Source organism: Chenopodium quinoa, unplaced genomic scaffold (genome assembly GCF_001683475.1).
Source record: "Chenopodium quinoa cultivar QQ74 unplaced genomic scaffold, ASM168347v1, whole genome shotgun sequence".
Taxonomy (NCBI): domain Eukaryota; kingdom Viridiplantae; phylum Streptophyta; class Magnoliopsida; order Caryophyllales; family Amaranthaceae; genus Chenopodium; species Chenopodium quinoa.
The window spans coordinates 1,384,619-1,400,241 of NW_018742205.1; the positions used below are offsets into that span (position 1 = coordinate 1,384,619).

At 34.3% G+C, this 15,623-nt stretch overlaps 2 protein-coding genes across 2 annotated transcripts; both read right to left on the bottom strand.

The window, feature by feature from the left end:
- Positions 1-515: 515 nt before the first annotated feature.
- On the bottom strand, positions 516-1,281 carry LOC110728051 (auxin-responsive protein SAUR32-like). Its single transcript, XM_021907669.1, has one exon. The coding sequence runs from the start codon at positions 1,028-1,030 to the stop codon at positions 617-619; it is 414 nt and encodes a 137-aa protein (XP_021763361.1). The 5' UTR covers positions 1,031-1,281; the 3' UTR covers positions 516-616.
- A 10,604-nt stretch (positions 1,282-11,885) lies between these two features.
- LOC110726211 lies at positions 11,886-14,143 on the bottom strand. The gene is made up of 5 exons (XM_021905682.1): positions 13,568-14,143; positions 13,339-13,482; positions 12,792-13,174; positions 12,285-12,693; positions 11,886-12,211 (listed from the first exon to the last, which is right to left on the bottom strand). The coding sequence occupies exons 1-5, from the start codon at positions 14,141-14,143 to the stop codon at positions 11,951-11,953; spliced, it is 1,773 nt and encodes a 590-aa protein (XP_021761374.1). The 3' UTR covers positions 11,886-11,950.
- Positions 14,144-15,623: the final 1,480 nt, after the last annotated feature.

The window sequence follows — 15,623 nt, forward strand, 5'->3', positions numbered from 1 at the left end:
TGTCAATTACAGTTAGATAATTGTAACAAAACTTCCTAAAAATTATTATTAAAAAAAATGATTGTTTATTTTTTTTTTTTTAGTTTTTTTTTTGTGCTGCAAATTGCAAGGCTGCAAGCTAAGTAATCCCTCTTTGCGTTCACATTCACAAACAATTTTATGATCTTTAATTTCGTCCTTTGAGAGAAGAAATAATTTGAAATCTTCCGCTTTTAATTTCGGCTATTGTTGATGTCACATACTAATGCAATCATCTCACAACTCTTAAAATTTTTTTTTTTATATCCCTTAATTAAAAAATAAGGCAAAAAAATAAATTTAAGAAGATTTATCAAAGGGAAACAAATTAATCATTGGACACACTTACGCAATTTGAATTGATGAAATTTGAACAAGCAAAACAAATAATAATTAAAGAGAAACTCATAATTTAATAATACTATATATTATAAAAAATTTCATCATTGTCAACTACAATTAATCACTTGAGTTTCAATCTCACGCGCAAAAACAAATCAAGAACCTAAAAATTTACATCTTGATAATAATCAAATTAAACTTGAATTCCAAACTTTCAAGAATCAAGATCCTTCACAAATCAATCACAATAATAAAATCAAGCCTTAAAGCACAAGAAATTATGATGATGATGATGATGATTATGATGATGATGAGGGTTCATCATACGGTGATGCTCACGATCAATCATGCCTTGAACGTTACGAAAATGCTCCACGTGGCATGGAATAGTGATAGGACCCTTTTGATCAAATCCATATTCTTCTTCAGCTTCTTTAAGGAGTTTGATGAACAAAGGATGATTTATGTACACTATTGGTATAACAAACCTTTCAAGTTTTTCCTCTCCTTCATGCCCTACTAAAACTGCCATGCACCCTTTTGGTACGCTCTTGATCTCGTCCTTGTCGCCGCCACCCATACCGTGATGATTGTGATGATTGTGATGGTGGTGGAGGAGGTGTGAGAGGTGGAGGTTGAAGTTCAAGTGTTGTCTTTCACCACTACCCATGGCAACAAATTTTAGTATGAATCAACAAAAAGATTTGGTTTTTTGGCTTTTTTTGAGATTAGGTTTTTTTGTGAGGTTTGATTATGTGTTATAAGAAAGAAAGAGAAGAAAAAGGCCAAGGATCGGAAGAAGAAATAGTGAGAAGAAAAAGAGTAAGAGAGGAATTGATTAAAGACGTTGGGATGTTGCTCATGATAATTTGTAAAAAAACATATAGGAATTTGATTTTTGGTTGAGATGAAGAAGACTTTGATGCCTTATGTGGTTGTGTATTTATAGGTGGGGTGAAGGGTTTTTCTCCTTTAAGGGGTAGAAAAGGAAATTTCTGTTTATTTTTATATATATATTTTTATTTTATATTATTTTTTGGGTGAGGTTTCTTAAATTGCACACCAAGTTTATTATTTTTGTTATGTTATTTAAATTTTTGAGAATTTTTTTTTTAAGATTTTGCTATAAATAATCTTTAAATTTTTATCCTATAAAAAAATAAAATTATCCTATATTTTTGGGTATTTTGAAAGGGTAGGTTTTCTTAAGGGAGAATAAAGAGACTTGGGGGAGGGTTGGTGGGATAAAATAATGTAAATTGACTAATTGACTTTTACTAGGTATTTTATAGCATGGCAACGGCAAGTAACTGGAAATTTGGATTGCCAACGTGGCAGGGTTCATGGAACATTGGTGCTGTATCTGGTAGGAGTCAGCAAAAATTTCGGATACCCAGAATTGGAACTCGAATCGGTTAGGAATCGGCGGGTTTGAAATCGAGATTAGACCCGATGGTTCCAATTCCGGGTAATAAATTAAGGACCCGGTTACAATCGGTTCCAATTCCAATTCCAATTCTCAACTTTTGGAACCGGAACCGGTTGGGTACCCGGTTACCCAATATATGCTAAACTAAATAAATTTTTAATAATAAAAATATGTTGAATGTATCTACTTAATAAAATAAAAAAGTATAATTAATACCTAACATAAATACAACTAACTTAATGCATATATAAATATAAGTATTAAACGCTAAAAATGAAAATAACCAAAATAAGTATTATAATTTGTATTATGAATTGGAACCGGTACCCGGTAGTTCCAATTCCAATTCCTAAATTTCAGGACCCGGTTGAACCAATTTCAATTTTGGTTCCGAATTTTAGGACCCGGTCCCAACCAATTCCGAATCCGGTTACTAAAATTTTGACCGGGTACCCGATTTGCTCACCCCTAAGAGAGAGAAAGAAAAAGGATAAAATAAATAAATTCATTTTTATTTTTTGGAAGGAATAAATCGTGTGGGGTTGCACCATAATAAATAAAAATGAAAAGGAAAGTGAAATATTGAGTGGGAAAATAAAAATTCTTATGTGGTGTGTGCCCTGTGTGGCTCTAACATTTACATGTTCTCATTTTTCTTCAATAGTGGTTCCAAGAAATCACTTTTTTGAGGTATTGATTTTTTAATATAAGAAGAATATTTATATATGTATGGAGCTTTTAATATTAATGATAAATTTTTTATTTATGTTTTTGTGTATATATATTTCTATACTATGATTATTTAATCAGAAACTCTTATATGTGGCTAGCCACATGGTGTGACCACTTCACATAATCACATATAAGACAATTAATTAGGTAATAGGGGTCATTGCACGGTGATGAACAAATAGGATTACCTTAGCGTATGTAGGTTACTTAAATGAGAAAAAGGATTTACTCTCTTAAATAAGTGGAGTCGTCCTTTATTTTTTTTTTAAACAAAAGAATAGGGGTTACTCGAATGAACAAATGGAGTTACTTATTTCTAAATTACTTGATTTTATTCGTATAATGAATTTGAGTTACTTTTATGGATAACATGAGGTTACTCTTATGATTAAATTAGGTTACTCATACATATAAATAAAGATTACTCTTATAGACCAATGTGACCTCACCGTGTGACTAGCCACATACAAGACTTACTCTTATTTAATTCATAGATTAACTAAATTTGTAATGATGTAATATTGTAATGAGAAAATTATCTTGGTCGAACAAATAAGTACTACTGGCCTACTCGTGATAAATATGAGTAAATCATTTGTCCGACTCGATCCTTTGTGATTTAAAAGATGCCAAAATATACTATCGGCTCCCAATTCAATCTTAAAAAATAATCTTTTCTTTGCAAATTTAAACATCCTATAATACTTATATGAAGGATATACATGGGGCAAAAAAAAGTTATCACTTGCCATTAAAGATTTATTATTACGTAGTATTTTTTTTATTTAGAAACTTGAAGATTTATTTTACTATTGATGAAATTTGTTAGCAAAAATAACAAGGCTGATCATCTAAATACGATAATCATCATAATTCATTCACAACAACTTTAATTTTGTGTGCGGCTAGCCACACTGTTTTGTCGGACACACAGCAAGTAACCCTTTATCAACGAATAATCTATGATCGAGTAACCCCTGACCGATCGAGTAACCCTAACCCACCAAGTAACCCCTAACTGAGTAACCCCTGACCAAGTGAGTAACTCCTGACCGAGTAACCTCTGACCAACTTAGTAACCCCTGACCGAGTAACCTCTGACCGACCGAATAACCCCTGACTGAGTAACCCCTTACCGACTTAGTGACCCCAGTAATACTAACAAATTAACCAAGTAACACGGTGTGGCCAGCTAGCTAGATGTAAAAGTTTGTGATTCATTATTTACGCTTTGGAAATAAAAAAAATTTAAAAAAAATATTAAGTAGCCAAGTAGGATCGTGCTTTCATGAAGAAATGTCAAACAATAGTGGGAAACAAATAAAACGTTCGTGGGTAAAGTCAATATACGAAGGCATTCGTCCAAATAAAATTAATTACTCGTAATAGATTTTTGATAGAAAAAACAAAACATATTTTTAGTGAAAAATTAAAACCCACTGTGAACAGAGATTAGCTTTTGGAGGCTCAAAGTTGAAAAATGAAAATTTAAGCACATGATTTACTCGAAAATTCTTAATTAATCTAATATTGGGATTTGGGACCCATAACAAAGAGTGGTGAACGCATGATATTAACTTTAGACCAAATAATAAGGGGCCATTACCACTAATCCCGCCGACAATGACTTCTAAACCACACGTAATTGGATCTAAATGACAATTCCTTTGGAATTGAGGTTCAAGCCATTAAGATAATAGTGCCATCATGGTTGTTCTTGTTCCTATAAGTTGCGCCAAGGAATTGAATTATGCAACGAGATTGTTGCCAATATCACTACCCCATTAAAAGTAGTATATGGCCATTTTAGGCCATTACATTTTGATAGCTGGTTTAGTTTTCGTATGAACGGTTGTGATTATGTGAAAAATGAGATGTTGCATGCTTAGATTTTTGAACTTAAACTATAGTATAAAATTTAAAGAATGTATGTACTTTCTTAAAAAAAAAAATTAAAGAGTAGAAGATACAAAGTCTTTAATTTGTTATTTTCCACATTACATGCCACTACATACATTGAGTCTAGTTGAATACTCCATATTGTACAAATTCAACAAAATTTTACCACATCTTAAAACACTACATATTTCACGGTCAGACTTTCCTATAAAATATTGCTATCTTTGTGAATATGTTGTTACAAGCTTACGACACTTTAAGTTTTGCATAATTCATATTCGAAGTATAATACTAACTTTAATTGCCTACTTTTGTCAATATATTATTGAAGCAAATGTTACTAACTTGGCGAAATTGTTGTTGAATTAGTTTGGTTGAATATATCCATAACTTATCTATTTTTTTTATTTGTTATGCTGTGTTATAAATAATTAAAGATATTTATAATTGATTGCATTGATTAATGAAAGTATAAAACATATTCGTGGGTCTCAACCATCAGTTTAAACTTTTAATTGAAATGGTCTTTTAACATGATATGCTTTTAGTTGAGATTGTTCTATAACATGGTACCAGAGGTCTCAACCATCAGCTCAAACTTTTGATTGAGATGATCCTTTAACAATTAAAACTAGGATATACAAAGTATATGTAAAATCATATGATTAGCTAGACAACTAGTGGAGTAATATATTAGTACAATTTAAATAAAGACATCGGCTTCAATTATTTGGCTATGTCATTTAGCTTCATATTATCACTATAATTGCTTCAATTTCAGTGACTAATTGACTATTATGTTATTTTTTTCCCCAACAACTTCAATATTGAGGATAATCTTAACTTGAAGCCGAATGGGATGAGAGGAAAAAAACACAATGTTGTGACGAGGGATCGGATGACAAAATACTTATATAATGAATTGACGAGCATTATAATATAATCTTATCCTTTAATTAAGTTGTTAATAACTTGATGTTATACGTATGCATGTCTTATCCATTTCTTTAATCTTTATAAAGCTAGGGACTTCCGACATAACTTTTACTGATCAAGCACTTATACTTAATAAGTACCTAATGTGGTTAGAAAAACAACCTCATTAGGTCTTTATCGTATAACCAGTCATATTTTGTAAATATAGCTAATGCTATATATCCCTCAGTCCCCTTTTATTTGCACCATAGACTCATTTTTTGTGAGAGTTTTTTAAGTCAAATGGTGCAAATAATAAGGGACGGAGGGAGTACTTCGTATATGATAGTGATCACAAGATACAAGCACATGGACAAATAATAAGCAGAGTACAAGAATAGTTAGTAATACCAACCTCATAATTATTGGTACTAGGGGTGGCAATTCGGGTCAGCAGGTCGGGTTCGGGTCAGATTTCGGATTATGCTTAGAAACAATCAATAATAGTGTAAAACTTAATATTATTACGAAATATGAAATTTGGGTCAAATCGGGTCGAATTCGAGTTGTTCGGATTCGGGTCAGGTCGGGTTCGGGTTTCTCTCAGTAACTTTGGATCGGGTTATCGGGTCATTAGGTCAGGGATTACCAGCCCTTCTTGGTACAATGGGATTTGTAGTACTCGATTGCTTTAAAACATGTGGTAGCTCCCATAATTAAAACATTTAACACATTTTACATTGAAATTTGAAACAAAATAGCTGAACGAAATAATTAGATTATACTCCGTAATAGACATATATTTACAATAAATTTGATAGCTATTCCTATAAGATCTAATGAAAATAGATGATGTCCGTTAAAAATTGAAGGGAGTAACTATTTATGATTAGACGAATACACTTTTAAGCCACTTTTTTAAAAAGAAATGGTAGAAATAAAGGATCTTGATCAAATCGTTTTTTTGGCCTTGTACCTCCAAGCACCCTTATTTGGCAGAATTTAAACCCCAGGCCAATGAGGATTTGAGGTAAGAATATTAACAAGTGAGCCAACACTTTGTTGATTGGCACTTTGAAGTCAACTATGAATACTTATTAAGTAATAGTAATGCCCTATTTTCCTGCCAACAAAAATAAAATAAAATGAAAATAAGTAATGCCCTATTTTAAAAGCAAATGAAAACGAAGATTAATTTCTGAGTATAGTATGAATTTCGTAAGTGAAGAGGGCCAAGGAAGACCAAATTGACATGCATATAAGTTGAACCCCTAAAAACATGTGATTTTTTATGACGTGCTGAATTTGTTTTCTGGAAGCTTATTGGTCAAAAAAATAACATTAATACCAAATCATATTGTATTAGTTTGTATAACTCTAGTGATTTATTTGTATAATATCCATAAACTATAGATGATGTCACAATAATATACGTATGCAAGCACAAAATGGAGAGTTCTTGTTAATTAGCGTGATGAAATTTTGCAAGAAATTTCTGATTTTTATTAAAATTTTTTACATATATTTACTTGAATGTTTGACTTGGAAAATTATTCAAAAAATATATATGGGAAAACTCTATTTAGGACTAACCAAATAATAAAACGATGAAGTTCACGACTTCGATCATGTATCCGTTCACGTATGATTGACTTGAAAAAGTCATCAGCTGATTATATCATGTCGTCTTGTTATAATTCAAAAGTCAAATTAAAAGCTGTTGAATCCAAATATCTTTGAATGGAGTAAAGGAAATATCACAAGAAAAGGGTAATTCGTATTGTTTATGAGAGAATTAATCCAGTGAGAAGAGTACATTATTTTGTCCAAATATTGCCACTCAAAACTTCAAAAGTGATGAATTTAATTTTCTAGCTTGGCCAGCTAGCTTTATTAACATGCATGGACTTTGTTACTTCTCCAAAGATAAGCTAGCTAATTAACACGAGCAAAATTTGTTTTTACAAGTACTATAAAAAATTTAAAACTTATAATTTAATTTTATGGTAAGATAATCAATTAGAAAGATAAAAAGTAACAATACTTAAACCAAAAATGTAAAAATGTAATTTGTGAAAATTAAAATGGGCACAAAGTCTCTTATTTAAAAGTTACTCCGTATTAAATAGTTGCACTCTGAAGACCGTCTTATACATGACTTATTCGTTAGTAAATGGTGGTAATGAATTAATATGCACTCCTAATCCATAATTAGGAATTGAAAGTCATACGTCAACTGTATTAATTAGCCCAAATTAAATTTCTTCTTCCAATTCCCATCATTATCCCTTTGTGGACATTATGGTACGAGGATAATGAGAATTTTTGAAGAAAAATACAAGTTAACAATTTTATATTGGAAAAAATGACAAAAATAATCCCAACTTTGCCTCATTCGCTCAAAATAATCCCAACTTTGAATTATTTTTTAATAATCTGAACTTTGGATTTTTTTTTAATAATTCGAACTTTGATATGAATTTGCTTTCAATGGTCCCAAGTGAACGGTAACTTGTTGAAAAGGTTAATATATATATATTTTATATATATATATATATATATATATATATATATATATATATATTGCAATGTAAATTACACATGTAATTACATGATTGGTCAAAAAATTATTAGTACAAATTAATATTTAACTAATTATTTTAAAAATAATTTTAAAAAACCACCATCAGCCACCTTCCCTACCCTCCACCTCCACTGTCGCCCGCCCCAACCCAGCCTGCCCCCAGCCTCAATGCCGCCTTGACTCCTCCCGCCAGCATCCCCCCTCACCGCTGCGACACTTTACCGCAACCCCAACCTCTCCCTTTCCTCGCAAACCCCTTTTGCAACTAATTAACTCCCACTCGCAACCCCCTTCTGCAACCACAAAATTGGAAAGGGTTTGGGGGTTTGGGTGAGATTCCGACAGGGGTCGCGGTTCGCGGGAAGGCTGAGGGTTCATAGTCAGCAAGGTAAAGGTTGCGGGTGGGTTCCTTGGTTGATGGAGAACTGGCGAAGTGGATTCGAGGAAGGGGATCGGTAGGGGTGTCGAGATGGGGAAGGGAAAAGAGGTGGTGTCGTCGGCGCGGGAATGTGGTCTGGACGGCGACCGACCTAGTTGGGTGGTGACCTAGGCTGGGTAGGGCGCTGGTGGCGGTTTTAAGTCAATTAATTTTTTTTAATTATTATTTTTCTTAATAAATTCTTAAATTTGTTTTAATTTTTTAATTTTTATTTTTAATTTTTTTTATCAAACCATATGCTGACACGTGTCAAATAACTTGTTATAACAAGTTAGATTACTGGTTGGGACCATAGAAAACAAATTCATATCAAAGTTCGGATTATTAAAAATTAATCCAAAGTTAGGACTATTTTGGGCGAATGAGACAATGTTGGGATTATTCTTGTCAATTTTTCCTTTTATATTTTAATAGGATAATAATTGATGTGTTCAAATTATTCAAAAATTAATTCCTATAAATGTCATTTACTTCATACCACACACTAAACAACCAATAAAGATACTACCTCCGTTTCATATTTTTTGCAATTTTTGGGTATTATTGTGAGATATAAAATATTCCAAAGTTGCAAAAAATATGAAATGGAGGTAGTATATAAAAAGTTAAAAACATGTAATTATATATTTATATTACTCCGTACTATTTTATTATACAAACCATAGAATGAAAATAATATTGTATACCCGGGTGCACCATACGACAAAGAACATACTGTTATTTGACAAAGAACATAACGTGTATGACAAAGAATATACTTATATTTGACAAAGAACATACCTATATATGTTTGATAATATGTTCTTCTATACTTATGTTCTTTAACATATGTTGATTAAACATATTTTTTGGGTTTCAATAATACAAAATACGAAGTATATTCTTTGAATTTGGCTCGTATGTTCTTTGAATTTGGTTCGTATGTTCTTCGAGGTAATGAGTACTTTAACGTATGTTGTTTAACTTATGTTCTTTAACTTATGTTCTTTTAACATATGTTATTTTGAAATTTGAAATTTAATTTGAAAATGAAATCTTGAATTATTTTTAGCTGAAAATAATTTTAGAGAGAGAAAAATAAAATTATTATGGAAAGTTGAATGTTTGGAGTGAGAGAAAACTAATTTTGGGGAAATGATATCTTTGGTAAAGAGTTTTTCCGTTAATACGTAATTTTTCAAGAAATTTTAATAAAGTTTTTATCATGTTCTTTTTATAATGTCTTTATGTTATTTAGTAATGCATGTTCTTTGTTAAAAACAAACATATTCTTTTTCAAACACCTAAATGTTCTTTTTCAAACACCTCCTAATGTTCTTTCCGCTTTTTTTTTTTTTTTTTTTTTGTGTGTGTGTGTTTAACTAGGTGCACGAGTGCACCAACCACACATTGACCATAGAAGAGCGCAGGGACAAGAAAAAACAGGTAATATTTGCATGTGATAAAAGACAATCACAAATAGTTAGTTGCAAGAGAAGTCGGAGAAACGAAGGAGGTGGTCTACATACGCATTAACACATGCATGAGCATGACACGGTCAACACACACGGAACCACTACATTACGCCTTAACTTAGCTTTGGCTACTTGGCTTGATTATTGCCTTAGCTTACTCGACAAGTTAATCAAGAATAATAATTAGTTTTTGCGGTGATCTCAGGCAACTACCGTTCACATTCACATTTATACTGTGTTATGCATATTCAAGTATTTGCTGTTTTTCCCATTTTTATTTAGACCCACCTTTTTTTAACTGTCACAAGCAATGTGCACATTATCTTAACTTCCCCTTCCAGAATTCTATACCACTATCTATCTTCTTCTTCGTTTCCTCGTCATGGCATATAATGTTATGTTACTTGTCCTACAATATACCAAGCTTGTGGGAGTATTTACCTCATTTCCCTGTGGTCCGTGGCGCTACAGTACACTTTCTTTGTTTCAGAATAGTTAATCGGAATACAATATTTTTTTTTATATAATGATTGTCAATACATAAATTCAACTGTAAATATCTAATAACATGTCTTAACCTGATTAGAAAAAATATATATTCTTGTTTGATTAATTTGGATATTTGATTACTTTCTCAAAAAAATTTGGATATTTGATTTAGATGATCAATAAAATAATTTTGCTCCAAAATAAAATTTAGGAAATTTTCATTTTTACCACCTTCAAATAATGACTTTGTCGAATTTACCACCTCCAAAAAAAAAAAACATTTACTTTACCACCTCATAAAAAAATTAAACATCAGTTTTACCACCTCATCTGAGCTCAGGTGACGGAAAACGCTTGTGGGGCCCAGCATAACGGCTAGTTTTTGATTTTTTCCCAAATTTCTCTCGATTTCCCTTTTATTTAAACCTAGTTCTTCATTTGTACACCAAATTCTTGCAGATTGGAGATTAATTTTTGCGATTTTCTTCGCAAATCAGTATTTTTGGGCAACCTTAACAATCCCAAACCCTCTAATTATCAAACAATCAATTGAACTCCTCGACAACAAGCATAAAAAAGGTAAGCCATTGTCGTTAATTCTCTAGCAATTTTCGTGATTTCTGTTGTAATTTTTTGGCAATTCGTTGCGTGATTATGTTGCATTTGCTAAGAGTAATTGAAATTGGGCGTTTTGTGAGGTCAATTAAACCCCAATTTCAATTAAAATACTTAGGGTTCATGTAAGATTAAATTAGATTGGGGGTTTTTGTTATGTGAATTGGCTACTGAAATTAGGGTTATATTATGGTGATTGTGTTCAAATACAATTAATTTCATTCTTGTTCTTACTGAATTTCAGAAGGGAATGTCTTCAGTTAGCATGTCACCCTCAAAGGAGAAAAAAATGCCAATGTGGAGTTCCAATGTTTAGGCTGACTGCTTGGACTAGGGAGAACCCTGGACGCAAGTTTAGGACCTGCAAATTCTATGATCCTGTGACTGAGTCAAGGGGGTGTAAAGCTTTTGAGTGGGTGGATCAACCAGATGGAACACCTTGGCAAACAGAGATGATTAACAACTTGCTGCTGGACAAGAAACTAATGATGGGAGAGCTGAATGACATGAAGAGGGAAGTTGATGATGTTAGTGGACAAAGGAGGTGCTTGCTCAATGAGATTGACAGCTTGAAGATGAAATGCAAAGCTCTTAGCTCAGACAAGAAGAAGATGATCAAGGAAGTGCATGGCAGCAATGCAACAACAAAGAAAATGCTCACAGTACATGCTATTGTTGTGTTTTGTTGTTTTGGTTTGGTACTGGCTATGTATTTTAGATCTTAGGTTCATTTAGGAATGCTTAGAAACAAAAAAAATCCCCAACTTATGTTGTGTTTTGTTGAATTATTATGTGTGGATGTTGGGATGACATTTCTTGTACTACTTTTAACTAAATCAATGAGAAATGGAACTTTTTGGTAGAAACATATCACATTTCGTATTAGTACTTGCAACACAATGTTTTTAATTGTTTTACATTGGCTGAGATAAAAGTTAAGGCACCTTTGTGCAAAATCATTATTCAACTATCATTGTTCAACTACCAAATAAACTTGGCTGTCTATTACAAAATACTAATGAGTAGACCTAGGGTCACAGTTGATTGAGATCCTTGTCCTTCTTGCTTGTCATTACATGAAGCTTGGACCTGGTCTGTATTTTGACTTTGGGAGGAGTAGTTGTTGGCACTCTTGTGGGCTGACTCAGGCTCCTGTTGCTCCTGGTAACAAGCTGAGTTGGCAAAGGCTCTGTTCTTGTTGCAGGCTGGCTTGACACAGCAGTTGCAGGTGCAGCATTACTTGACTCAGCCTGTGCTGTTGTTGGAGGCTGATATTGTGGCAACTTCAGTGCAGCCTGCAATCACAGTATGACAAGACTAAAAAACAAAGCCACTAAATACACTCAAGTCACAAAATACACAAAATACCTGTCTTGCTGCTTTCTCTTCACTTTTCTTTCTCTGTTCCTTAAGCCAAGGAGTCTGCATCTGTGGCCCCCCACCCTTTGGATTTGTTGCAGGTGGGTTAGGTTGTTCTGGTGCTGCTTCAGCCTTGCATGTTTTGGCAAAGTGGCCAAACCCACCACAGTTCTTGCATTGTTTCTTCACCTTTGGCTTCTTGCCCTCAGGTGCTGCAGAAGTGACCTCCCCTGGTTCAAGCTTTCTCTTTTTTGCCTTAGGTCTTCCTGGCTGCACTTTCAGCATAGGTGGCAAAGGCTGTCTGAGCTTGACCTTTTCCCAATTCTTAGGGCCAGACATTGGCTGTATTGGGTTCTCATATGCAGCCAAGTATGTCACCCTATAGTAATGTGGGTGCACATACAACTCAGGATCATCCCTTTGTCCATTATGCAAGCAAATGCATGGACACAAGGTATTCCTGTCAACTCCCATCTATAACAAGTGCATTTTCTCTCTTGTAGATCCATAATGCACTGATCATCCTTGTATTTCACCTCATAAATTTCATCCCTTGAAGCTGTAACCTCACATGTCATGGCATACTTCTCCAACCCATTAAAGACTTTGTTGACAAATGGGGTTAGTAAACCTTCCCAAGACTTTGCTGCCTCCCATTTGTCATTACTCCTCTTCATCATATATCTTCTAAGCCATTCCATTTGAGTTAGAATAGGCTTGTCTCTGGCATCTCTAATCACTGCATTAAATGTCTCACACATGTTGTTTAACAACAAGTTAGACTTGCAGTTTGTAGAGAAAGAATGCCTTGACCAGTGCTGGGGGTCAATGTTTGACAGCCACTGGTATGCTTCTTCATCCAAAAAATTGATACTTTCCATAGCAACTTCAAACTCAAACTGATACAACCACACACATGACAACCATTCAACACAACATAGACACATGGCATACAATTTTCACAAAATAGAAAGACATGCAAATATGTGCAAAACTAAATGTTCCTAGCATACATTATAGTTCACCATAAAACTGACATAAAAGAACCTAAATAGAAGCTTACCAGAGTGCTTGCCCTAGCAGCAGCCCAGAACAATTCCTTGAAAGTTGCACCATGAAATTTCAGTTTGAAATTTGACCAAATATGCCTCACATAAAATCTTAGCTCAGCTTTGGGGGCCACATCTGCAAATGCTTCTATGAGACCTTACACACAAGGCAAAACTAACAAGTTAGTGTACAGAAAATTCAAATAAAGCAAAGTAATTTAAACACAAACACAACCCACTTACTTTCTGTCTGTCAGACATAAAAGTCAAGCCATCTCCTTGGTCATACACACAAAGTGCCTTGAGCAAGCTCTCCAGAAACCAGCACCAGCTGTCCTTGTTCTCAATCTCTGCAGTTGCCCAAGCAATTGGGAAGATGGCATTATTGCCATCTTTTCCAACTGCAACCAAGATCTGCCCAGGGTATGCCCCTTTTAGATGGCACCCATCCACCCCAATTACTGGTCTGCAACCAGAAATGAATCCATCCCTAAGTGCAGCTAAGCACACAAACATCCTCATAAAAATTGGTCTTTCAATTTGATTAATATCATCCACCACCACATTACACTCACTCCCTGGGTTCCATTTCAGCAGTGCCTTCCCATAGTCCCAAACCTTTGAGTATTGCTCTGATGAAGAGCCATATATTATAAGCTTTGCCCTGCTTCTAGCCAACCAAGCCTTGGAGTATGTAATTTTGATCCCCAAGTCATTTAAGGCCCTGTCCTGAATCTGTTTAATCTTCCATCTGGGGTTGCCCCTGAACTCCTCCAAGTACCTGTCATCAAGGAACTCTGCTGTCACCTTGTTGTTCATTTTACTCCTAACACACCTATGCTTCAGCCTTAGTATCTTAATTTGCTAAGCCTCTGATTTCACAAGCCTTGTTGCATAAAACTTGAACCTACACCTAACACCCTTACTACATGTACACTTCACTATCCTACAACTGTTCTTGTTATACACACACTTGCATTTCCTTTTGCAATATGCTGTTAGCCTCTTTGAATCATTGTGAAGAAGGTAATACTCATACCTATTTTCAATTGCATGTTGTCTCAAAGCTTTTCTCATTGTTTGCACATCACTGAACCTTTGACCAACTACAAATTTGATAGCCCTTTCAAAGTCTGTCTCAGGGTTAAACCAAGTAACACTACCCTGATCATCATCTGAATCACCTTCCACACTCTTTAGCTCATCAGAATCACAAGCTACCTCCTCTTCAACCCTCACTTCAATTTTCTGTAGATTTCTTTCTATGTCAAACCCTGTGTCCTCATCATCACTTTGATCCCCTCCTTCAGTAACTCCCCTCAAACTGCCTTTCACCTCACTGTTAATATGGTCTAAATTTTTCTTCAACCACTGTTCATCATCATCAGAGTATAAGGCCTCCTCTCCCTCATCAACTTCTAACTCAAAATCACTCAACTCAGAATCAGAAGACTCTGTATCACCATCCTCATCAGTAAACACATCACTGTCATCCCTTAAGCTCCTCACTCTTTCTTTTATTTTTCTCACTAAATTAGCAAAATTTCCAGTCTCATCCCCAACCTTAGCCTTACCCTTATCTGCAGCAGTGAGTTTACCCTTCCCTTTATGTGTATTAGCATTCACTTTCTCTGCCCTAGGAAGCCTCTCCTTAGCCTCTCTGTCATGTATAACAATGCCTTTTAACCTAGGGCTTCTCCTAAATGGCTCTTCTTCAGTGGGCTTACTAAGTTCTGGGCTGGGTTTATATACTTTAGGCCCACCAAACCTCTTTTTCAGTTCCTTCCTTTGTGCAGGGGTTAGCTCATTCCCAGCTATACATTTGAAGGGTGTTTTGTTAGTCCCTTCAATTGGCTCATGACTGGTAACATACATCTCACATGCCCCCTCTTTGTTCACAGACTCTAGGAAATCATTCACCTCACCATCAACAAGCTCCCTTTTACCATTCACCCAAGACTTGCCCTTTTGTTTATACCAGCAACTAAACCCCCTAGGAACCTTCACATTCACATACACAAACCCATGTATAGCTGCTTGCCTCAAAAAGTGTACATCTATCTTATTTTTTTTCACTTTTCTCATCCAATAAATCCACCCACCATCCCAAGTTAACACCCTCCTATTTTTACCAGCTAAAGAAGGTATAAAGGCACCCCCTACTGTAATTTTTAAGTCCACTGTGTCCATTCTGTAACAACACCAACAAAAGCACACACAGCAATAACCAATTTCAGTAATTACAGTAAACAACAACAACCAATTCACCAATTACAGCAAGTAAAAGCAATTCACATTG